We start from the raw sequence: 25,131 nt of genomic DNA on the forward strand, positions 1-25,131 counted from the left end.
TATCAGGTAAAGGTTTAAGATGAGATTGCATGTTTTATACTTTACAGCAACATTTCTTCGATGATGATGACAGGATGGTTCCCAGTACTCCCACTCTGGTCGTTCCACACCGCACCGATGGCTTCGCAGAGGCTATACAGTAAGACCTGCACACAGTCTGTAAAGCTTCAAGAAAAATATACACCATCAACCAAATAATCTATTCACAATATTTACAGCTTAAGGTCATCAAGAAACACAATAGTCAAAAATAGAGAGAATGAGAGAGATGAGCTGCTTTCATTAAGAAATACATGTGCTAGTGCTACAGGGACAAATTTTGAGATACTTGAAAGAATGACTTACATGTTTATAGCCACAATCAGCCTAAGATATATGCATGTCAGGGGTTTCTGATGTAAGGCTTTTTGCATTTTTTTCAGTATATTTGTGTGCACCTTTTACACCATTGTTACCCCTAATTTTCAGTGTAATTGCGGTGGAAAGCAAAACTTTTACATCTTTAAAAACAAATTTAACAAAGCATTGGCTGAATCCTGAATGGCTGCTTCAGCAGGGCTGTCTGTCTTTGCTCTGTTTAGTTCTCCCCAGGTGGCAGGTCTGTCCACTCGGTTCAGGTTTGGACCTCCAGAAGACCTGCTGCCACAGACGTCGGCCTCACACTCTGACCTGGGACAGTTGGCTTCTCAAGGAGGTACCACACACACAGTGTCAACTTTCCTCTGGCAGTTTGGTCTATGAGGTCATTTTAATTTTTTTTTTTTGTCAGTTTGGTCCTTTCAACACTTCCTTCTGTGTCGTAGGTCTGGGGATGTATGAGTCTCCTCTGTTCCTGGCTGCTCATGATGAAGACGGAGGAGGGAGGAGTGTCCCCACCACACCCTTACAAGTGGCTGCACCAGGTAAAACACACTCACACATTATAGTATCTGTTTTAAATATAAATGCGCCATCGTGTTCCCTGACTCTTGGTCTCTGTCAGTGACCGTCTTCACTGAGTCTCTGCCTTCAGACAGTGGTGACAACATGGCTTCCCAGTCCGTTCCCATGGCAACTGCCTCTGTTGGGATGGCCGCTGCTGCAGATGATGGAGATGAGGTGTTCATGGAGCAGGAAGGAGAGGGGTGAGAAACGTGAAAAAAACATTATGCCATCCTGGAAAAAATATAGAGAGAGGCTTGAGATCACTGATTTGGTGGTTGTGGGGTGTAACGTGAATGACTTTCACATTGCTTCTCCTAATGGCCAGGTGGGTTTGTTTTATACTGTTTGACTGTGAGCAGAATCCAGGTATCAACCTAGTGATGCTAATGTGTTTAGGATGGAAACTCACTGAACCTTGTTTGTGTGTGTTTTCTTCAGGGCTGGTGTTGAGTCTTCTTTGGAGAGTCAGGCAGACATGGACTCAACAGGACAGCAGAGTGATGAGCCATCACTGCCCTCCACCAGCCAAGACCCCGGTATGTATCAGAAATTACTGTATGAGAAAAAAGCTTGTAATCATGAGTTGGGTCTTACCTATAAAACCTTCAAAAAATGTCTACAAGTCTACAATTTCCCAGATCTGAATGCTGAAATTTAATCAACAGTCCAAATACAGTCCAATGCTATCATATAACACAAGACACAGCAAATAGCTTGAAAAACATAGCTGATAAGTATCACTTTCAGATCAGAAATCAAAATAAATTATTTTCACTGTGATTTGAATACAGTATCAAGAGACTATTAATCAGCAACTGAATTGACAGCAGTAATGTATTAACAGAAACAGATACATCAGTGTGCAGACCCCGTTTAAACTGTATCATATAGCTAACACAATGAGATTGAAACTAACAACAGACAACAGCAACCACAGGATCGTTCCATCAGTCTATATAGGAAATATTTATTCCATACATTGATTAAAAACGTTGAAACCACCACCAATTGTACATTGGTCTACCTACAACTAGACCTTAATCACAGTCCTGCTTTTCAGTCACCACACGCCTTATAATAGTCTTATACTTGTAGAGTGCTTTTCTACATTCAAGACGCTTTTACACTATTTTGCCTATTCACCCATTCACTCACACACTCATACACTGATTGATCAGCCACCGAGGGTAACTTGGGGTTCAGTGTCTTGCCCAAGGACACTTTGACATATGGACTAGTGAAGCCAGGGATCGAACCATCAGTCCTTTGGTTCATGGCTGAGCCTACCTACTGAACCAAAGCCACCCCACTAACGTGTAATGTCTTGTCTGTGTCCCCCCATGGAAAGTCTGATCCAGTCTCTGTCTTTATTTTCAGACACCAACAGTGCTACTCAGCGACGCACAGTGAACAATTCATCTCTGATCAGCAACCTGTCAGGCAGAGGAGCCAGAGGAGGAAGGGGGGAGGCCAGGACGTTACTCAGCCGCAGAGGTGAGTAACATCCTGGAGGAATGGATCTCTAGGCAGCACAGCACAGTGCTGTGATGTGATACAAATGATAGAGACACTTACAGAATAAACTGCAGGCACTCAGCTGGTATAGTAAAGTTGTTTATTGAAGTGCAACAAGCAGAATTAAAGACATTATAGGAATACTCATGAGTAGTGATGATGTGGGATCACATAAAGTGATTTCTTCTTACATGTCTGTTTTTCAGGAATGTTCTCTCGAGGAGGAAGGGGAGGAGCCATGGGCAGAGGGAGTAGCACCTAATGATGATGTCAGCAGTAGAAACTAATCAATTTATCCAATAAGGAAATTTTAAAAAATAACAATTAGTTCCTGATTTATTTTTTTTCCTGAAATTTTCAATATGTCAGTAACTCTTGTGTTCATTCAAAGCCAATAATCACTAGTACAGCAAAGCTTTGTACATGTGATCTGATATGGAAAGTGACCGTTTGAAATGCAGTGAGTCTTTCATTGTTTTCTGTTATTTCCTCTGTTTCTTCATTTTGTTATGTCACTGTTTATACAGCTGTTTTAATAATAAAGTTGAATAATGATTAGCAGTGATACTGGTACAAGAACATCATATTTTCAGCATAGCTTCCCTCCATGTTGTCACAAAGCATTTTTGATAAGAGATCATTGAGATCAGTCAACAAAATGTCAGATCTTGTGACTGATGTTTCTTGGGATTTGCTGTTGTTCTTAATTACATGAATAATCTTGAAAAAAAATCTGTTTGTCAAACAAAAAAAAAAGGTTATAAATTTGACCTGTGAAATTGGGATATATTTTTGGTTATGTAGTTGATTAAAATACATTTTGTAGACTAAATTAATGGCGAATAATACTTGATAATGAAAATAATTGATTACGACTAGACATTATACTGAAAATCTATCAGAACTATTTCTGTAAATTAAAAATGTGTTTGAAAAAAATAGTTAACTGCCACCTTTAACAATAGCATTCATTGTGCTAAAGCAGAAAACACTAGAACAGGGCTGGTATTTCCTCTTCAAGATGCGTCTAGGGACAGCGCAGCCAAACTCTGATGGAGTTGGCTGGTTGGGGACGGTTAGCGTTCTGAGCAGCCATGTTGGCTGCTATGGCAACAGGGCTGAGGATGGGTAAAGGCGCGACAACTGCAGAGGGGTCAGGTTTGGCCAGCACTGGCCAGTTTCCTACAATCTGGACATTGAAGAAGAGAGCTGCAGAGAAAACAGAATATCCTGTTACAGTTTTACACGTGACAAAAGATGAGGCAGATCAGCATATCACTGGGAAACACCTTAGGCCTATACACCATAGAAACAAAAAGTGAGGCTGTCATAATGCATGATTCTTTTTTCTTTTTCTTTTTTTTTTTTTTTTTTTTTTTTGCTTTTTGTATTATGGTTCTGGTCTGTGCTGGGCAGGAGGTGTACAATGGGTTTGTCTGAGCTTTTCTTCTGAAAACAGCTAATCAGAGTTGTGGGCTGTAAAGCCAAAACAAAAAAGCTAACATGCTTCCCATTTAGTATTAGCTTGTATTCTAACTCTTTCACATCCTAATGAGAATGGATATGTCCTGTGAGATGTTCTTACGTCCAGAGAAGACATAGTGATGGTATATGTCAGCCCTCTGGAGGCTGGGCATGGACAGAGCAGAGGTGACCGGGGTGGGAAATCCTTTCAGAGACACTCTGATATTGATCTCTTCACTCTGGAGAACTTCTGGGTGTGAGAAGTGATAATAAATAGTATCATGGGTTTGACGGTTACATAATGATTTTTGAAACAGTGGCGAGAACTAAGTTGTTTATTGGATAGAGAAATTTTTGAGTTGGTTAGTGACGTTACTAACCAGCCTTACGAGTCAAGTGTCTCTTCAAGGAGCTCCTGGGTTTCATACTGCATGGAGTGCTGCTTGGTGGGAAAATGTACCTCTGTATGATATCTCCTAAATGATGGACAAGCAGAGCAATGGTTAGTCATGCCAAACCTGTTGATGTCTGGTTAAAAAAAAAAAAACTGTGTGGGACTGTCAGTCTTCCTCACCCTTCTTAAAGAAGTACACAGTCTCTGGCGTGCTCCCAGTGGCTGGTACTGCCAATGCTGCACTGATGCTTCCTGTCAGGCCTGGGAATTCAGAGGCCAGAGGTTTGGGAAAGCCTGGCTCCACAACCATGGTCTCATCTAAACGCCAGTACTGGTCTCCCTGGAGGGGTGGGTGTTTATAAACCACTGCAGTTTTTAAATATTAATCTGACAGGTACATAACAGGCATTATTATGAATAATATACCCAAATGTATGCAAACCTCTTTAGAGTCCTTGCTAATAGCAGATATTTGCAAACTCTGAAAATAACAAATCATTTCACCTTTATATCTGCACTGCTAGACTGGGGTTTTTACATTCATAGTATATGGTAATAGTTCATAGTATATTTACAGCTGCTGGCAGCTGTGATGTTTCACATGCTTTCTGAAATTTTATACACCTACCTATTAGGTGATTGATTGCAAGGTTGATCATTAGTTTCAACCTTACAAAACTTACAACAGTGTCAGTAGCAACCCAGCTGGTCATAGCTGTAATATCAGTAGTATAAATGAGTTAGAAATATTTGTACCTTTACAATGTAGGTGTTTCTGTGGCAGTTGTAGCGTGTGAAGACAGTATCGATGGGAGAGGACACACCCAGAGTGTCTATGATACTCTGTGGCTGACCAACTGAGCGACTGACAGGGTCCACAGACCAGAACAGCTCCCCTGGAACACGCACGTACAGTTATACAGTTTGAACACTGCACAAACACGCCAAACTCACACTATACATATTTACATATATACATACACTATACTCTATCTATATATATATATACTGTATATTTATGGACTCACTTCATTCCTGACCCAAAAAGACACACAATACAAAGTAAGCAATACTAAGTGCTGCTTCCAACAACAGAATAATATAATACAGCAAAAAATTAAAATCACTTCACACACACATTGGTCCAGCTAGATGTTCAGTAGCCCACAGACATAAAGACCTTACGAAAAATGCGTAAACTCATACTGACCTTTAAATATCAAGATGGTCCCATTGCTGAGTGCTGTCAGTCCATTCATTGGAGAATCACCACAAATGTCCATGGCAGCAAAGAGCCCTAGACACACACCAGCACACAAAACATCATGAGAACTTAGACAGACCCATAAAATCTCGCAGTGGAAAATCAGATCAATGCAACACACAGCAGGACTTTTCCTACCTGTCCCTAATCCCTCAGAGCCAACCTCCCCCACAGAGAGTCCTAAGACTTGTGCTACATCCTGCAGGGTGCTGGGTCTGGGCCTGGGTCCAGTCTGACCTATGACACCTGGGAAATAAAATATTTTGAACTTAGCTATCTTTTACATATTTACAATGAGTAATGTAATGTCAGTAATGAGTAAACCTTCAAAACAATTAATGATTAATTAATTAATTTACAAAAGCACAAACAAATCAAACAAACAAATATATTCAAACTGAGATAATCTCTGTTTAATAAACCTTGACTTGACCCCGGTGACAGCACCAGGTGGGCATTCACTTGATCACTAACAGCTCCAGGACCAGAGGGGCTCACAGGAGCACTGCTGCCCAGAGACAGAACACCATCACTGGGCAGAGAGGAGCCAGGTGCTGGGGAATGTGGAGCTCTGCTATGAGAGGACATTGGCAGCAGGCTGACAGGGATGTTACTCACACCTATAGTAGGAGGGACAGAGGAAGAATAAAAATATCTTGGGCAAAGCATAATGTTGTAAGGTGCTCAAATAAAACAATATTATTTTTTAGTAAAATAAAAAGGAAGGAGATCTAACTATTCCAAACCTTGCTGTAGCAGACTGGTTGATACAGCAGGACGAACCAGACCAGATAATGCATTTGGACATCGAGACCCAGGGTACTGCAGGCAGGAACCCACTGCTAAACACAGACATATGACTTTAACTTACCATCACATAAGAAATTTATTAAAACAGCAGTGAGTGTTGTATTTAATGTGACTTATATGTAAGCTGACAGGATAATCACAACCTGAAGCTATGAAGACAACAACTGGATTTGCATAAATTGTCAAAATTGTTTTTTTAGGTCTAACAACCACTAATGCAGCTGTCTACCCACCTCATCCAGTATTGTACTTTAGTTATGTAATGTCACAAACAAAAAGCAATCAGCATGCAGTGAGAACAGCTACCTGTAGACCATTCCTCGCTGTCACTGTTGGACCTTTTCCTACTCCTCTCTGATTTCCGGCTACCTGAGATGAGAAAATAAGGGGCTGTAAGAACTCACCTGATATCTGCTGTCAGTATGACATTCAAGAAGGGACACAGGTTTCAATCCTGCTTACAGAGTGCCAGGCTTGAAACATACTGCAAGTCTAATCAAGATTGAATTTGGATTGGTCACTGTAATAAGAGAAAAGGTGATCAGAAATTAAGTTTTATTGTTTGTGACAGTCACCAACCTGAAGCAGCAGCCCTCACAGGCTGAAGAGTCCTAGGGTTGGAGGCTGACGCACTGGCATCTGAAGAAAGTGACACAAGGTGGAAGAGATCAGGGGACTTTACTTAGGCAGCTGCTGCCAAAAGCTATTAAAATCAGGATGTTGTGTCCATCCAACAGGTGGCGGCAGTTGCTGGGTCTTACCGCAATGCAGCTGGAGGTCAGTGCAACAAGTGTTGTAGAGAACGCACTGGGGATCGCACTCACACAGCTGACCACGTCTGAAGGGCTCACCACAGCGACCCTGGCAGGACCGAGCTGAGAACGCCATTGTAAGTCACATGACCCACTAATATGTATTTGACCCTTTACAGTTATGTGGCAGCAGCAGGGTGTGATGCACCTTAACTTGAATTAATGGGCAGGTTCATGTTAACCTAACAAATAACACTATCAAGCCAAGTTTACCAACACTCAGCTAACACTGCCACCTTCTGCCACGCTCAGCAGGCCGGCTTCTCGTCTGCAGCCAGACACTATTGGGTTTTCTTGCAAAATTGACTGATCTGTTTTACTTACATCATTTTTATCTATCATTTATTACTTTTGTAAATTCAACTCATATAGATGAACCAATAAACTGTTTTGACCTGTACAGTGCCTTACCAGTGGTGCAAGTACTCTCAAAGTCTTGGCAGCATTCATTATGTAGCAGGCAGCTGAAGTCACAGGTGCACTGCTGGCCTCTGGTGAAAACCTCACCACAACGACCCACACAGCTGCCTGGACAGACGTACTGTGTGTCAGGAATACTTTCATTCAGAAGGAACTGTAATTGTATTATAACGCGCCATCATCGTATTGTTCATTAGCTGTTACCATAGATGCATTATTAAGCCACAGTACTGTAAGTGTGTGACCAGATATTATAAGGCATATCATTTATATGCCATTATCACATATAATATGGGCATTATGGGAAAGCATACCTGTAGATGCATTATTAGGCATTATAAGATATAAATAGTCTATTATAATGAATCAAAATTTGAAAGATATTAGAGGTATACTGTAAGACACCAAAGAGCCATTAAAGGCAGCTTTAAAAAATCAACAACATGTAAAATTTTGATTCCACATACACAAAGTAGCAGAGATTTAACATTTTAAATTCGTGCAGAATCAGTGCCTACCTGTTCCAGCAGCAGCAGAGGTCACAGCCAGGCCAAACAAAAGGAGCCACACTGACATTTCCATCACCATCTTTATCTTGTCAATGTGAACAGTCGGATCCTAACAACAACTGTGATATACAGGGGAAGAGTGAGAAAGCAACACTGGCACAGTGATAGAAAGAGAGTGAGTTAATCAGTCGTTACCTTCTCAGTGTGTCACCTCTCCTTCTCTTCTCACAACCTGTCAGTCTGTTGGGTTTATATATATGAGACAGGACACTTACACACACATTCTTACTACACCCAGATGCTAATTAAAAACTGCCAAAACATGTTTAACTTTCCTAAACTGGCAATAAATGAACTCCTACACACAGCAACTCCTTTCAAGACCAGAGTCTTGACCCAGAGAGGGAAAGTGAGTAATTACAAAAGACTCCAATTACTTTTTACTATATGTTTTTATTTGCACAAAAACATGTCTTTTAAACACAGACTGGTATTTTATTTTAAATTTTAACAAAGAAATTTCTTGGGCAACTACTCTTTCAAGTTTCCATTAAATGTCATTTATACATTATAATGCTTAAGTGCATTATTCCAGTGCTGTTTTCCATTTATGAGGTCATTCACATGTGGTATCACTCCTACCTTAAGTAAAGAGCTGGGCACAGTGATGTCATGTGGTTTGAACACTTTGAAGGTGGTATTTCAATTGTTCAGCTCGGCCCATGGGCCATAAAAAGTCTATGTGAGTGACTTTCAAAAAGAGACAGTGAGAGGGAAGGTCAAAGAGAGGAAATGGGCAAGAGTGGTCAGTGTGGTGAAACATTTACTTTAGTGTGATGTGGACAGATAGGAATAAGAAAAGAAATCTAAAGAGACACTTGCTAACGCTGAAAAAATCCCCTAAATAAAGCGTCTGTTCTTTATCAACACAAGCAGAATATTAGAAAATAAAAATGACATCCATCCATCATCTATACCTGCTTTTTCAACGTGACATACATGTTTTTGGACTGTGGGAGGAAACCAGAGTACCTGGAGAAAACCCACACAAGCACAGAGAGAACATGCAAACTCCACACAGAAAGACCCCTGATGGGTTTCAGACCAGGAACCTTCTTGCTGTGAGGCAACTGTGCCAACCTCTAACCCACCGTGCTGCCCTATAGTATATTACATTCTATTCTATTCTATTCTGTTAGATTTGATTCAATCAGATTAGATCAGATTTGCTGTTCTGATGTTACAGCATAAAAATGTAGGTTTTGAACCGTATTTATCAGGAATATACACAGGCCATGGATGGAGTAAAAGACAAAGAGCTCCTGGGCACAAACATGTAAAAAGCAAGCTGGTAGGAATAACCCCAGCCTGAAAGAAACAAATGTAGCCTACTTACTTTATTTTGTGTTTATTTGGGATTGTTTGCATCTATTTAAAGAGTCAGTGACTGATATTTGGAGCCATCTATTAGCAGAAATGGAATATAGTATTAATAAATACACTATGTTGTCATGGTTGTGTAAAACACAGACAGCTGCATTTTCTCAATCTTAGAATGAGCCTGTGTAGTGAAGTGTACCTAACAGCAGGTCTGCTGTAGATTCACAACTATAACAGGACCAAATTAAGTAATTAAGAGTAATATTTGTCCATGATATTTTGAAGTCCCTGAAAGTTACTTGACACCATTTGAAGCCCTCCTTGATATTGTGTAGTAGATTGCCAAACTGCCAGCTCGGGCTGGAATATGCTCCTTTCAGCCATTTACACTACCTCTAAGTCTGCAGGGCTGTGACCTTAGACCTGAGCTGGCAGATGGATCACCCAATTACCAAGAACTACAACTGTGCCACTCAGTCTATATGTAAAGTGCTGCACAGTGTACTTGGTCTCAGTGGTGGTGCCCCCATATCGCTTATGACCGTCCCCATGTCTGATGCACTCGCCCTGTGACAGTCGCCTGCCAGCTACCAAAAGCTGCTGGGCTGCTTGCCCTGTGTCAACATTTATCAAAGCTTGCTGGAGAGGGACACAGTAAAACACTGAGGTGGAGAATAACAGCCTTGGCTATTTCTATCCTCTCACTCTGGTTTTTGACATGTGATCAATTTCTTTCATGAATTTCTTTTTGCAGTTTCATATCAAGTCAAGTATGGTCAGCAAAACTCTATTGCCTACATCATAAGTAGGACTGTTTTTGGCTATCCTGTCATCCAGAATCACGTAGCCCATTGGGAAACAATCACAACGTGAACAGACTGTTCTTTTAACGTTTTATTAAAAAGCGACCCCTGCTCACCCTCTTTCCTGGCAATGCACAAGTACACCTTGAAACTCTGATTATACAAAATGTCACCCTACAATAATCAGATATGAGACAGAGACATATAGATTCTAATGACTGTTGTGTCATAAACTCTGGTAAAGTAGTGATAGAGTATAGATGTATCTCTAGAGCACTAACATGTCAGCAACATCTGTTAGTAATTGGTTTTCATAGTACTGTCACAGAATATGACAGAATCTAACAAGGACCAAAAACACCAGCTGTCTATATCACCACAGAAAACAGGGGCCAAGTACATCTGTTTTAAATGAGTTCAATGTTTACAATAAATGTACAGTATGAAAACAGACAAACATACTGTGGTTTGCAAACTTTACTTACTGCAAATTCTACAAATACAGTAGATAGTATCTGTAGCGTCTTCTGTCACCCAGACCCCCTCGAAATATTACAACACAATTGTGATAATCAGTTCCCTCTTCATCATGAACATCTATACCTTTAACCCAGATATGCATTTTCCCATAACTGTAGACCCTTATCACACATTTTCTATAAATAAAACTTTTTGTTTGCTCATTTGGCAAACACATGCCGTGAGTTCCAGTCATCACCTTTTGAACTCAACTAAGCCACAAGAGGTGTGACCATCTGGCCACTGGTGTGCCTGTGAGGCAGAAACACTGGATACTGATGAAGCAGAGGGTGAAAAATCAGCCTTGATGGAAACAAACGTGACTTCTTCTGTCAATTAACAGAATCCATTCACCAAAAAAAGTCTAAAAATTCATAGAATACAATTTCACTTTGTCAGTCTTACCAAAATCAGAAAGTCTCACACAGTCTTTTTAGAAAATAAAGAACTCCAAATTCTAAATAAAAAATATCAAAGATAGCTTTTTCACAGTAACTGCCTCATAAAGTTTGTATTAATTGACCACACTGAGGAAGCAAAAAGAGAAAGGTTTTTTTCCCACTTGAAAAACAGGCTTCAGCTACAAAGCTTAAATAATGAGTAGGAACAAGTGAGGGCAGTGAGAGGAAGATACCAGAAGAATGAGGTAATGTGAGCAGACACTGGTCAACAACTCACAGTCCCATCAGGTTCATTACCAGGGTCAACTCATGAAGCAGGAGCAGTAAAACTGCATAAGTAAATGTGGATCTGCAAACATCCTGTGAAGTGGCAGCTACACAGAGAAACAGCCACATTTCTCAAGTGAAGTGTCTGACTTTATATATAGTAAAAGATGAAACTTACAAATAAAAGCTCTGGCTGAATGAACCTCTATTCTTCTCTCTCTGGCTGTGTGTTTTTCAGACACTTTTTAAATACATGTTTCATCATGTCTGTCTGGACTCCTGTCTCTCAACACCCACCGTGTGTGTGTCAGCATTAAGTGTATGTGGCATTGTGAACTGCTGCCACTCTGCATCCCACTGTCTGTACATGGTCATACTGTGTGGTGATAATAACGTTTTACAATCTGCTTAAATCTGATCATCAGACCAGTCACTTCACCGTGACAACGCTCTGTCCTGAGGGCTCATTAGAGCTGTCCATCACACATAAGTGACTGATAAAAATACAGCATATGAAAGCCTTTTGCTAGACTTTTGAAATATTATATTAGTGTTTTTAAGCTACTATGTGTTTAACATACTGCAGTATGTAATTCTTATATCTTTCAATACAGGATGTTTGATGGTTTGTATGAAAATAAGACCATCTCTGTATAAAGTGATGCAGTCTGTGTGTCTGCCCATTCACATTCACACCATTTTCAGGTCTCTCCAGAGATGTTTGATGGGGTTTAAGTCAGGGCTCTGGCTGGGTCACTCTAGGACATTCACAGAGTTGTCCCTAAGCCACTTCTGTGTTGTCTTGGCTGTGTGCTTAGGGTGGTTGTCATGTTGGAAGTTGAACCTTCAGCCCAGTCTGAGGTCCTGAGTGCTGAGGAACAGGTTTTACATTGAGGTTATCTCTGTGCTTAGCTCCATTGTTTAACGTTCAGAATTGAGGTTTCACTACTCATCTGAGTAGCATCATCAGTCATTAGGCAAACTATGTAAAAGGGGGCAAGAGTTGTTAGACCCACACTCCTGAGTTTTGCCATGACTCAGCCTCTAGATAACTTGTGCCAAACGTCTTCCATTTGAGTATTATTGAGGCCACTGTGCTCCTGGGAACTCTCAGTGTAGCAGAAATGTTTTTTTTTTTTTTTGTAGACTTCCCCAGCTCTGTGCCTATCAACAATCCTGTCTCTGAGCTCTGTTAAATAATGAAATAATTACATACTAATTCAATGTAATAATAGATAAAATTTACATGCCAGCATGTTAGCTTAAGCATACAGTTTGTAGCACTGATGCTGTATATCATCATCATCATCATCATCATTACAAAGGTCACCCCTTAAAATACGGCCTAGATATCTTACTTTGTTTACTTAGACTTGAGTCTTCCTTTGTTCTAACAATCATAAGTATACTCTTTTTCAGATTGAATTTAACATCATAGCTTGGCCAGAGTTGACATGACCACAAAACCAACAGCATACACCAAATGGTTAATTATAGTATTTCCCACCATACATCCAATTTTTGAATCGCTCAACCTTTTAGACAGGTCATCCATATACAAGTTAAACAAGACAAGTGACAGTATCCCACCTTGACGGACACATCAGTAACATAAAAGGGAGCAGAGAGACTCCTACCCCAGCTAGCTTGCATATTTCGATGACTGTACCAAAAGTGCAGGTTTGCCATGATTGATTTTAGCAAAAGTCTTAGACACATCCAAGATGCACAGAAATATTCTGTCATCCATCTTATATGCTGACTTGTTTTTATACCCAAATTGATTATCAGTAGTTATTCTTGCAGCCTACCCAAAATAATTTGGTTGAATACTTTAGACAGTACAATTGGTCTATAGTTTTCTATGCCAGATATTTTTCCCCTTTTATCCTTCACAATAGGTTCTAACAAGACAGATAACATAGAACCAGGTAGTATACCATGCATTAAAAACCCCGAAAAACACATCACAAATATAACTGAGATTCTGTGGTCAGCATATTTAAGATGCCCTGCTCTGTTCTCCCCGTGTGTTTGTGTGTGTGTGGGCTTCCTCCCACAGTCCAAACACATGAGCTCAGGTTAATCTGTGCCTCTAACTAGCCCATAGGTGTGTGAATGTGACTGAGTGATGTCTGTGTCTATGTGTCAGCCCTGTGATAGATTGGCAGCCTGTCCAGGCTTCGCTCCTCATCACTGCCACCCAGCTGCAACTGCACTGAATTGCATCTTTTTCGCAGATTTTATTAGACTCCTGCTTCACTCCTCATTCATTCTTTAAACAACCGATTTCATGAACTGGACGCACCGTTATGTTTCTCTACATTGAAACAGACTGAGTTGTATTTTTCAGGTTAAACTTGGACCACTTGGTGAAGTTTGCCACACACACCTGCAGTCTGCTGTTGGATACGTGGGAGTTTGGCCACTTTACGCTGCCAGACCGGACCTTCTGGGCCATTTCTGGGCCACAGCAGCCTGATAAGTAACCTGAGATCCGTTGTTGTCATCTGAGTCTGTGGAGAAATGTGGCGCAAAATTTCACTGCTGATTTTATGCTGTACTGTGAGCGGACTTGACGCGCGGCAGGAGACGGAGAGGAGCGCGGAGAAGGTGCAGACCGGAGAGGCTGAGCTCGGTAACCAGGAGGGCAGTCTGCGAGGAGGAGGGCAGCGGTCCTCGGGGACAGGCAACCTCGGTGTCGGTGCGGAGGACAGCGTTCAACAGCCCATGTCCGAGCCTCTGGAGGATGAGCTGAACAACCAGGAGAACATCATCAGCCAGGTCAGTTTAATGTGCAAAACAAAACTTTTCTTCTGTTGTCAAAACAAACACACAACACTGGCAGACGAGTAACCGCGTATTTTACAGCTTAAAATGTGCACTCAGCAATTAGGCATCATCCAACACACTCACTCATAACAGTGGGCTGTTTGTTCTTTATTCTTTCAGAAACAAGTATTGTTTCCTCCATTATTAACACGACCTTTCCATTTTAGCGCTGATCTCAATTATTATGTGTCATTTCCTATTTCAGTAGTTACATGGAGTAAACATTTACACCAAGTTCAGCATTAACAAACCACAGGAGAATTTAAAGCACTTGTGTCTGTTGGACACATGCAGCTTTTCCTACTGTTCATCTCTCATCTCCAGAATGAAAACGAGAATAAGATGTTTAAGCTGCAGCATTTCTTTTTAACTGATGCACCCAAGCACATTTTTGTGTCGAAGGGACATTAACCATTGACCTTTTTGAAGGTACATCAGTTAAAGCTGAATGACGTGGTGGCGGCTCTGTATGTGTGTCTCTGTATGTGTGTCTCTGTATGTGTGTCTCTGTTTGTGTGTCTCTGTATGTGTGTCTCTGTATGTGTGTCTCTGTATGTGTGTCTCTGTATGTGTGTCTCTGTTTGTGTGTCTCTGTATGTGTGTCTCTGTATGTGTGTCTCTGTTTGTGTGTCTCTGTTTGTGTGTCTCTGTATGTGTGTCTCTGTTTGTGTGTCTCTGTATGTGTGTCTCTGTATGTGTGTCTCTGTTTGTGTGTCTCTGTATGTGTGTCTCTGTATGTGTGTCTCTGTATGTGTGTCTCTGTATGTGTGTCTCTGTTTGTGTGTCTCTGTTTGTGTGTCTCTGTATGTGTGTCTCTGTGTGTGTGTTTCTGTTTGTGTGTCTCTGTGTGCATGTGTCTCTGTGTGTGTCTGTGTGTGTTTGTGTGTGTCTCTGTGTGTGTGTCTTTGTGTGTCTCTCTGTGTGTGCGTCTCTGTGTGTCTCTGTGTGCGCGTCTGTGTGCGCGTCTCTGTGTGTGTGTGTGTCCGTGTGTGTGTCTCTGTGTGTGCGCGTCTGTGTGTGTCTCTCTGTGTGTGTCTCTGTGTGTGTGTCTCTCTGTGTGTCTGTGTGTGTCTCTGTGTGTGTGTGTCTGTGTGTCTCTCTGTGTGTGCGTGTGTGTGTCTCTGTGTGTCTGTGTCTCTCTGTGTGTGTCTCTGTGTGTCTCTCTCTCTGTGTGTCTCTCTCTGTGTGTCTCTCTCTGTGTGTCTCTCTCTGTGTGCCTCTCTGTGTGTGTGTCTGTGTGTGCATCTCTGTGTGTGTCTCTGTGTGTGTGTCTGTGTGTGTCTGTGTGCGCGGCCTTCTGGCGGTTAGTTATGTAATGTCCTTCAGACTGTAAGTCCGCCAAATGACTGTAAAAGCTTCCAGCTCACTGCCTGCTGCACATCATCCCACTCCATTAGTCGTCACTCACGTGTTTCTGACTAGTACAGATTCAGAGGCTACTTTAGTGTGACCCTTGAACCCTCAGTATGAGTCAGTGGGACAGAGGAAAAACGACCCTTGTTCCTTTCAGCTGCTGGGTGATTATGACAAAGTGAAGACCGTGTCATCCGGGTCCGACTGCGTGTGTCGCTGTGTGGTGCGGCCAATCAAACGCTCCGACTGCAGCCGTATCCATGACGGTGGGCCCACATCACTGCACCAGGATTTCTACACCGTGGAAACGGTTACCAGGGGAACAGACTGCAAGAAGTGTGTGTGCATGGCCCCGCCCTCAGCTGTCAACCCCTGTGAGGGAGAGTACAGGTTTAAAAAGCTACAGGAGGCCAGCAAGGATGACATCAAGGTAGAGACACCATGTGATCACTTTGAGTCTGCTGGGTACTGAAGACAGGTTTGGTGAACATGAGGCAAAGATGTGGTCTCCTTTCATCTGTCTGTGTCACTCCTACTCTCTGTAAAGCTGGCGACCATCATGGACTTGTTGGAGGGCTCTATGTATGGAATGGACTTGTTAAAGCTGCACTCTGTCACCACTAACCTGCTCGCCAAGATGGACAACATGGAGAAAGTGAGGATGATGCATGTATCCACACAGATACACACACACACACAGTTAATTTCCTACCTAACCCCAACCTAAACCTGATTCTATGTTTTCTAACCCTAACTCTAAGACTTAACCGAATAGTGAAGAGGCACAGTAACTCTAAAGGACCTGGATAGCCATAAGTGAATGGGGCTTGGAATGGACTGCAGGTCTACAGGAAAATTACATATTATACTTCTGCTATTGTCACATAGGGAGACACGCTTGTAGTTTGGGTGTGATCCCTTTAGAATGGATTAGTTTAGGAAACTCTTCATGCAGCATTTTGAGGGAGAAAGATTAGTACAAGTACCAGTAATGTACTATTTATGATCCTTAGTTGCTAACTTTGTGTAATTACAATAATCCAACCACACTGTTCAACATGAATGGCAGCTTATACAGAGCCTGATGTTTTGCCCATATTCTCCATTGATCTTGATGCTTCCTGCCAAAAAACACAATGTTGCTACTTAAGTTTGTCAGTGAAGAACAGTGTCAGTGCCTGATCCAGACTGTGTGTACTTCAGGACAGCTCATGCTTCTCCTCAGTAGAACTTAGTTCTTCTCCAGATAACTAGTACGTTATATTCAGGTTTTACTCCTCATGTCAACCTGTCTCTGCACTCCAGGCCTTCAGCCATAATTTTACAGAGAAAGCAAGAGAGAAAGAGCACGTGAAGGACAGACCAAAAGAAAAGGAAAAAGAGAAGAAGACCCAGCAGAAAAAAAAGAAAGGGAGTGATTTGGAGCGTGCAGGACAGAAGAGTGGAGCCTCTGCCTTCGCCAACAAGCAGGTATGAACTCTCTGAAATGATGTATCTAACAGATCAGAAGAAAAGACAGACTGTTTTCCAAAAATGTGCTATGCTCAGTTGAAAAGCCCACGTTCTTTATAAACTGGACAGAATCTTGTTTGTACTGTTGCAGAAGCATTATGACAGTCAACTAAAGAAGAACCAACAGCAAGATGGTCTGGAACAACAGCAGCCAGCCAAGAATAAGACAGGATCTCAAAAGCCAGTGAAAGAAAAGACAGAGCCAAGACAGCCAATCAAAGACAAGAACAGCATGGTCATCAGGGGCGTGACCTTTTACAAGGCAGAGGAAGTGGGATATAAGGCAGAGGAGAGAGGGAGAGGAAAGAATAGTAAGTCCTTACGACTGACATGTTGTTTTTATGTTACATGGTAAAAGCCGCTACAATTACGAGATTGATAAACTGAGCTCTATTATCTTGTTTTCCTTCTTTCACAGCCACTCGAACTGTGAATACTTTTGTGGATTCACTGATCTCTGACCAGTTCTCATCTACTAAGACTTTTCCCATCCAAAGTACAGGACCTAAAACCACCATTAGCACAGTGTCAGACTCCAAGGACCTGTCACAAAGACCTACTAGTCCTTCACCCACCCAGCAACCAACAGCTCCCCCCACCACCACCCAGCAAATCACAACTACAACCAAACCAGCTCCCACTACTGTGAACCCAGTGACTGAATTAACCACTACAACAACTGCAGAACCAACAACAATCAAATCAGCAACTACTTCCCAAACCACAACTGCTAAGGCTACTGTTCAGCCTGCCACCCCTGTCGCTCAGCACACCACCTCAGTGTCTCCCACAGTCACAGGACCCAAGAGTCGACTCAGCTGGACAGAGAGTCCTGTTGACCAACCAAAGACCACCAAAAAGCCTGGTACAGATCATTTATCAGTTACTGAGAGGACCTATTTTAGGAGTTTATAATTGAAATAGGAAAAAAGCTAATCGTGTTATAGAGTATTATAGTGTCCCCCTCTCTATGTGCTCCTGCAGCACTGTGTAAGGACACAGTAGCCAGCATCTCTGAACCGGTCCAGCATAACTCTTATGGCCTGAGTGATGGAGCCTGGATGAGAGATGCCCGCGGCCATGGTAACATCATCTACCTCACCAATGGTCACTACGGTAGCAACCTCCTTGAGTTCCGAGACATGGACGCCTTCAAATCAGGTATCGTACAGTAGGTGTGTGCATACAAATCAGACCTACCTAATAAGACCTGCTCCATTTTAACAAGGTGAAGCATTTCTTGAATCTGGGGACAGAGCAACACTAAACAGTTTGCAAACACAGTGAACATTGCACACTTGGCACTACACTTAGATTTTATTTCCATGCTAACCTCGCCCCACTTAAATATGTGGAGCTTTTCAACTCAAACAGAGGCTCAGATTTAGACTCCTTAACCTTCTCATGAACCCTGCAAACCATTGAGACAACCGGCCAGAACTACTGAAACACTTTGATTGTGTCCCATTTTCTCTGGTCCATTTGATGTTCTCAGTTCTGTTTGGATTCAAGTTGTGTTTTTTATGGGCTTGGCTTTGTTGACAATAATTGTCATGCACTTTCCAAACATCTGAAATACTTTTCTACTTTTCTACATCTGAAATACTTTTCTACATGTACACTTACAGAAGTAGATCATGCCTCTATACACACTATGATAGTTACACTTGTTCTAAACATGTCATGTTGTGTGTTGTGAGCCTCACCAGCTGCACTTGTACTTCTGCTCAGGTCAGGCATATAATTCATACAAGCTGCCCTACAGTTTCACTGGAACAGGCCATGTCGTTTTTAATGGGGCTTTCTACTACAACCGTGCATTCAGCAGAGATGTCATCAGATACGACCTGAGACACAGATATGTAGCTGCCTGGACCACACTGCATGATGCTTTGCTGGAGGAGCAAGTTCACAGGACACAAACTGAAGTAAGATTCATATAGTTTATTTCAGTGGGGGTTGGTAAGTGTGATTTAATGCTGCATGATAATTTATCAGAGGAACATACACTCACGATGCTTTAATTGGTCATTAAAGGTTAGTTATGAAAGCAATAATTTAACATTCTGGTTAATACATTTATTTGTTTTCTTTCTGAGATTGAGATGAGAAGATCAATGTCACTACTATGTGTGCGTTAAGTACATAGTTGCAATTGAGATTTGATTAGTTTAGATAAGCATAAAGCTGGGATGCAGGAGAAAAAAACAGCACCTCTTCATTTTAGAGTGGGTTGCATATTTGAACTGTTACTTGTGTGGTGTCCGTGGTGGCAGTGTGGGTTGCCAGATGGAAAGCACAAGTTTTAGTAATGGCACAACTCTGAGAAGCTGCATACAGTCACCAATCCAGGCTGTGAATCCACAAGAAATAGTTCCAACACTGAGGTTGCTCTAAAATGGCAAATTGTTGTATTACATTTCTGTTTGTGAATGGATTTTAAATATACATCATATTGAATAAGCTTTCAAATTTTATAAAATCAGATAAAGCCAAGAATAAATTAGATGAAAATCTTGTGATTTCAATGTATATTGTGCTTCCAGGTGCAATTTGCTGTAGACGAGTCAGGCCTGTGGTTAATGTACCCTGCTCTGGACACAGAGGGCTTCCACCAGGAAGTAATCCTGCTCAACCACCTCCGTCACCAAGACCTTCAACCAATAAGGAGTTTTCGCACAGGTCTTCGACGTGGTCGCTATGGAAACAGCTTCCTGGTTTGCGGCGTGCTTTATGCTGTGGACAGCATGGAGCGTCGCTATGCTAATGTGACATATGCATTTGACACACACACACTCACACACACTGTGCCAAGCCTGGCATTCACAAACATGCACGCGCACACTTCCCAGCTGGCCTATTGCCCGCTGGACAAGAAACTGTATGCATGGGACAATGGACATCAAATGATGTATGATGTCATCTTTGCTTACTAGTACAGTGAATGAACACTGATGGGAGAAATGATGGTTAGATGAATGCTCAGCAGGAAATAATTATTGAGAAGATTTAAGATGTTTTGTGTCTAAATGACTGTGTTCACTGTAATTGAAGTTGTTTTACTGTGGACCTCAGCTGCTGCACAACCACACACACCCAAATCAGTATTAACCAGCCCTCCAATAGTACATGTTACCAGGGGGAAGTTTAAGAAGGTAAACTGATTGATGTAGCTGCAATTTGAAGCAGATATAGAAGTTTTAAACTCACATTCAATCTAAAATGTAGCGTAGTGAATATCGTTCTTCGCAATTATCATTTCTGTTCCAGCTGTGCAGTATATAAGCATGTGGGAAATCAACGTATATGCCAAAAATGAAATAAGAATATATGAAACCTTAAAATCTACCATCAGCAACATGCCATTTGAGTCACAGGCGATTAATATATTTGGCATGAAGAGGGAGAGGAGGATCTCACATCATTTTGCAAACCTATTATTGAATTTATTTGAATAAATTGAAGGACAACTCCAGTGGCAGCACAGGACGTCCCAGACGAAGTTGAGTAACAAACACTGCAGGCAAACACACCAGTGTAGCTCTTGAATGAGTCCCAGTATTGAAATTGAACCAATGGTCAGCTGTCCTTGGTTTATGGGCCAGTTGTTCACTATTCTTTTCATTATATTGACCCCACCAGGAAAAATGCCAGATATGCCAGATTACCAGTTTACCATTGCCCACTGGTCATATGAATGACTGTAAAATAAATGTATCCATTGTTCACTCCCATATTTAAGTGTCCAGAAATGGTGTCAAAATGATCCTAATAATCCTTCTCCCAGAAAAACTGCAATTATAAATAAGTTCAGCAAAGTTTAGTTTGCAGGAATAATTACCTCTGCAGAGGAAATGTCCTGCCACTAAACACACATAGTTTGTACAAAATATGTGATTTCTATATCTTTGGGGTTATTTTGCAACCATTCTTTGTCAGATTTGACCATGTTTACCTGTCACAGAGAGCACTATTTAACTTGTGGCTATATGAGATCCTCTTGGTAAAGCCTTACCATCAGGGTTACAGTCTCACTTAGCTTCAGCTATAAAACTACACTGGTAGAAGACTGTATTACATAACAGAGGCATAAAAAATGATCTTACCACGTTTTTTATGACTTCCATGCTCACAAATGGGTGGAATTATTAAGCTTTGGACATTAGTCTCCCTTTCTAAAGCATTCTTACAATAAACTACTATAATAGTGCCAAGTCTAAAATGTAACCTCAGCTAAAATCTTTTTTCTCTTATATACGTTTAGTAAAACTGAAAATGTCTAAAGCTACCTATACTTTATAGTTTAAGCGCTGCACCTAACATCACTATAATCCCTTTACCACAAGTGTGTGGCATAGCAGCCTCTTATCTCATAGGAGCAAAATCTGTATGTTTTTATATTGTAGGTGTGCTTATTATGTTGCATATTTACTTTTACTGTCCGGTAATGTTTCTACTTAAGCTTTAAAACAGGCAGGAATCTAACTCTGGAACTGTCACTGAAATTCATTAATTTCAAACAGTTCTTTCTTGTTAAAAATCCCAGGACAAAGTTGATTTCAGCTGCTTGAAAGTTTGCCTTCTTGTTTTGTTAATTTATAATAAAATATTTTCTAGTCTTCTCCTCTTTCTCTTCCATTCCTTCTCCTCTGCCTGTCCAGCCTTCTGTGGACATTATTTCTGTGGTTGAGTTAGTTTTCCTGGAAGCAGCAGAGCCACTGGAAGAATCCCAAAGTGGAAAATAAGCCCCAGATAGATGCTGGTGAGCCTGAGCTGTGAGAATACTAAAAACACAGACCAGACCTTCTGCATGAGCCTCATATACAGTAGACTCAGATAGGTCAACAGCTGGTGCTTGATCACATCACAAAGAGCTGTTGTGTTTCATTCCAGCCTTAAAAGAGAAAATAGGGAGTAAATATATTGGCTTCAATGCGGACCAGTTTACAAGGCCTTTGCTCCACTACTGCAACTTCAGACATGTGCTGCCAGTGGACCCGCTTGACCTGACACACACACACACGTTTCAAAGTAAGCAAAATGAAGAAATATGCCCATTCATATCACCTGCATATTCCAAAACACTCACCAAGCAGTATGAATGTATCTGTGTGTACAACTCTCAATCTTTAACCCACTTCATCTAAATGTCTGAAACCATGAGGACCACACAATCTGCAGAAAATATAAGTTCACAGAATGTCTGGTTTACACACACACACACACACACACACACACACACTCACAGACTGCATACAATGTACAGACTGTATTGATATAGACACCTCTGACTGCCACCAAGCTAAAATCTGTACAAAGAAAGAAAAAGAAATAGAGAGAAAAAGAAACTTGGGATGTCATGAAGATCACAATGCAGAGCTCATTTAAAATGAAACCATAGGAGGAGAGGTGAAGAAATGAGAGGAGGGCACAGAAAATCCACTAAAAGTGCTGCGATAAAGGAAAAAACAAAATGGTGGATGAAAATAAGAGCTGGAAAGACAAAAGGGAAGGAGAAGGTTCATACAGTGAGAAATGAGAGCTTAAATGCTGTAGTACTAGCATTCAATTCACCCTGCCACCAAAACACCTCGTGAGCTTCACCAGCACTGAAGTGTATAAAAAGCAGAAATGATCTGATACATTCTTTTCTGTGAGGATATAAGTATTTGCGGGGTCCTGATTCACATAGCAGCATTAATTTAGCAATGTAACATGTATTTTTATCAAGCTGATAGAAGAGAAAGTTGGTATTATTTAATATTATCATTACATTTATTTTTAAAAGCCCAGTAATTTCCTAAAATAGCAGGACAGTAGCAGTCGTTTTTGAGAAACCTAGCTCAAGCAGGAGGATTAATCCACATTTGCCCTGCCATGGACACCATGCTCCATGATCAAAGATTAAAATGGTACACGTTGGTGGAAACAATTTGTCAGTCTTTATCTTTGTAGTTTTCATTTAGTCTCAAGTCTTGTGCCAAGCTTAAACTCACCACACACTCAACCCCAGATTTCTTTCATTTTCATTTTGATGTGTATGACTTCACAAAAATGGAATATAGTATTCATAAATATGTTGTCATTTGGTCAAGAGAAAATCCCAACTATTGCATTTACTTAGTCATAGAACAAGCCTTCAAATCTACACAGTGAACAGGTCTCGCTTTACAGAGGAGGTCATGTTGCACCGCCATGTTTCTACAATAGCCCAAAACAGACAAACCAAACACTGGCTCTAGACAGAGAATACCATTTTGTTTTAAATGAGAAGGCCACTGTACTGAGGAGTGCATTCTTTTTTCCTCATTTTCAATCAGGACACATGATAGTACAGAAACAGCACTATTGAAAGTCACCGATGATTTTCTCTTAGCCTCAGATAATGGACTCATCTCTGAATTTCAAGTTCCCTAGTACTGCTAGACCTTAGTGCTGCATTTGACACTATCGACCACAAAATCGTTTTACAGAGACTGGAGCATGTGATTGGAATCAAAGGAACAGCAAGTGGTTTAAATCTTATTTATCAGACAGATTCCAATTTGTTCATGTTCATGATGAACCTTCCACACAAAAGTTAGTTATGGAGTTCCACAAGGTTCTGTGCTAGGACCGATTCTGTTCACCTTATACATGCTTCCTTTAGACAATGTTATTAGGAAGCACTCTATTAATTACCACTGCGATGCAGATGACACTCAGCTGCATCTATCTATGAAACCTGTTAACACAAACCAGTTAGCCAGACTTCAGGTGTGTCTAAAGGACATAAAGGCCTGGATGGCCAATAACTTTCTACTTTTAAACTCAGAGAAAACAGAAGTTATTGTATTTGAGGCATATCAGAAATAGCTTTTCTAACAATGTATCTACTTTAGTTGGCATAGCTTTGGCCTCCAGCACTACTGTGAAAAACCTTGGAGTTGTTTTTGACCAGGACATGTCCTTTAACTCACACATAAAACAAATCTCTAGAACTAACACAAAATTAGGAACATCCTGTCTCAAAATGATGCAGAAAAACTAGTCCATGCATTTGTTACCTCAAGGCTAGATTACTGTAACTCATTTCTATCTGGATGTCCCAGTATCTCCATAAAAGCCTCTAGTTAATCCAGAATGCTGCAGCCAGAGTCCTAACAGGAACTAGCAAGAGAGATCATATTTCTCATATATTAGCTTCTCTCCATTGGCTCCCTGTAAAATCCAGAATAGAATTTAAAATCCTTCTTCTCACATACAAATCCCTTCATGATCAAGCTCCATACTCATACCCTAAGTACCATATTTCCTCTCCACTGTCAACAAGTGCTGCTCATAAGGGATTTGTTGGGTTTTGTTTTTTGTAAAGTGCCTTGTGATGATTGTATTATGATATGGCGCTATACAATTAAAACTGAATTGAATTGAATTGAATTGAATTGAATTGCATTCTACAATCTCACCAATAGATAACATTAAATCATTCACATTTTAAACAGTACCTTTAATAAGATAGACTTTATCAATACCCAAAGGGAAATTCAGGTAATCAGGCAAGGAATGTTTAAGGGATATTAATGGAAAATTTAAGGGGAAAATGAGAAGGTCAACAGATCATAGTGACGTGATTATCATGGGTGCACACAGCATAAAATACAGGGACTTTACTTTAGCTTCCAGCCAAAGCTTCAACACCAGTAGACAGGAAATATTAGAAAGCAGAGGAGATGTGAATGGTGAGAATACAGCAAGCAGCAGTGATGAGAGGAGGAAAGTGGTGGAAAATACTAAAGAAGATGAGAGAGAGAGTTAATGTTTGGCCCAGACATTACATTTCAACATCTGTTTTGTTACTCTCAGCTGCTCAGACAGACAGAGAAAGACACAATGAAGTATTGACAGAAAAATCTATTGTTGAGATTGATATAAAAGGTTGGAGACAACACAAAAATCCCAGGTAGCTTATA

General features: G+C 40.9%; 3 protein-coding genes across 11 annotated transcripts in view; 2 read left to right on the forward strand and 1 right to left on the reverse strand.

The window, feature by feature from the left end:
- LOC113133830 (nucleoprotein TPR-like) overlaps positions 1-3,004 on the forward strand; it is a 32,883-nt gene extending 29,879 nt beyond the window's left edge. For 3 of the 4 annotated variants that reach the window (XM_026312780.2, XM_026312777.2, XM_026312778.2), the window contains 7 exons: positions 48-139; positions 582-694; positions 804-902; positions 983-1,124; positions 1,363-1,460; positions 2,302-2,418; positions 2,646-3,004. In XM_026312780.2, coding sequence (XP_026168565.1) covers positions 48-139; positions 582-694; positions 804-902; positions 983-1,124; positions 1,363-1,460; positions 2,302-2,418; positions 2,646-2,701 — 717 coding nt within the window. In that variant the 3' untranslated portion in view covers positions 2,702-3,004. The remainder of the gene's footprint in view (positions 1-47; positions 140-581; positions 695-803; positions 903-982; positions 1,125-1,362; positions 1,461-2,301; positions 2,419-2,645) is intronic. The other variant, XM_026312779.2, reaches the window with a different exon arrangement.
- On the reverse strand, positions 2,794-8,334 carry prg4a (proteoglycan 4a). Of its 5 annotated transcripts, none has more exons than XM_026312784.1 (15): positions 8,308-8,334; positions 8,122-8,231; positions 7,595-7,711; positions 7,133-7,246; positions 6,951-7,010; positions 6,678-6,740; positions 6,308-6,400; positions 5,984-6,181; positions 5,700-5,807; positions 5,508-5,594; positions 5,054-5,193; positions 4,478-4,637; positions 4,284-4,379; positions 4,025-4,153; positions 2,794-3,648 (listed from the first exon to the last, which is right to left on the reverse strand). In XM_026312784.1, exons 2-15 carry the CDS (start codon positions 8,189-8,191, stop codon positions 3,467-3,469), a joined length of 1,617 nt encoding a protein of 538 aa, XP_026168569.1. In that variant the 5' UTR covers positions 8,192-8,231; positions 8,308-8,334; the 3' UTR covers positions 2,794-3,466. The 5 variants fall into 5 exon arrangements, with proteins under 5 accessions (XP_026168569.1, XP_026168573.1, XP_026168572.1 ...); XM_026312788.1 differs by having other exon boundaries at positions 4,025-4,150; positions 4,293-4,379; positions 6,308-6,403; XM_026312787.1 differs by having other exon boundaries at positions 4,293-4,379; positions 6,308-6,403.
- olfml2bb (olfactomedin-like 2Bb) lies at positions 7,191-21,801 on the forward strand. Of its 2 annotated transcripts, XM_026312782.1 has the most exons (10): positions 7,191-7,260; positions 13,836-14,266; positions 15,825-16,097; positions 16,215-16,322; positions 16,973-17,137; positions 17,271-17,490; positions 17,598-18,044; positions 18,164-18,340; positions 18,911-19,107; positions 19,726-21,801. In XM_026312782.1, the coding sequence occupies exons 2-10, from the start codon at positions 14,009-14,011 to the stop codon at positions 20,113-20,115; spliced, it is 2,235 nt and encodes a 744-aa protein (XP_026168567.1). In that variant the 5' UTR covers positions 7,191-7,260; positions 13,836-14,008; the 3' UTR covers positions 20,116-21,801. The 2 variants fall into 2 exon arrangements, with proteins under 2 accessions (XP_026168567.1, XP_026168566.1); XM_026312781.1 differs by lacking the exon at positions 7,191-7,260 and having other exon boundaries at positions 13,746-14,266.
- The last annotated feature ends 3,330 nt before the right edge of the window (positions 21,802-25,131 follow it).

This window comes from Mastacembelus armatus, chromosome 17 (assembly GCF_900324485.2).
Source record: "Mastacembelus armatus chromosome 17, fMasArm1.2, whole genome shotgun sequence".
In the NCBI taxonomy this organism is placed as follows: Eukaryota; Metazoa; Chordata; class Actinopteri; order Synbranchiformes; family Mastacembelidae; genus Mastacembelus; species Mastacembelus armatus.

Bases quoted from the DNA above. Each gene is read 5' to 3' on its own strand.
- prg4a (XM_026312783.1), bottom strand. From the start codon at position 8,191: ATGGTGATGGAAATGTCAGTGTGGCTCCTTTTGTTTGGCCTGGCTGTG. The intron at 6,404-6,677 runs GTAGCTGTTCTC...GTCTGTGTTTAG, and splicing joins CAGCGAGGAATGGTCTACAG to CAGTGGGTTCCTGCCTGCAG. The intron at 5,595-5,699 runs GTAGGAAAAGTC...GTGTGTGTCTAG, and splicing joins CTCTGAGGGATTAGGGACAG to GGCTCTTTGCTGCCATGGAC.
- olfml2bb (XM_026312782.1), top strand. From the start codon at position 14,009: ATGTGGCGCAAAATTTCACTGCTGATTTTATGCTGTACTGTGAGCGGA. The intron at 16,323-16,972 runs GTGAGGATGATG...TCTGCACTCCAG, and splicing joins AGATGGACAACATGGAGAAA to GCCTTCAGCCATAATTTTAC. The intron at 18,045-18,163 runs GTACAGATCATT...GTGCTCCTGCAG, and splicing joins AAAGACCACCAAAAAGCCTG to CACTGTGTAAGGACACAGTA.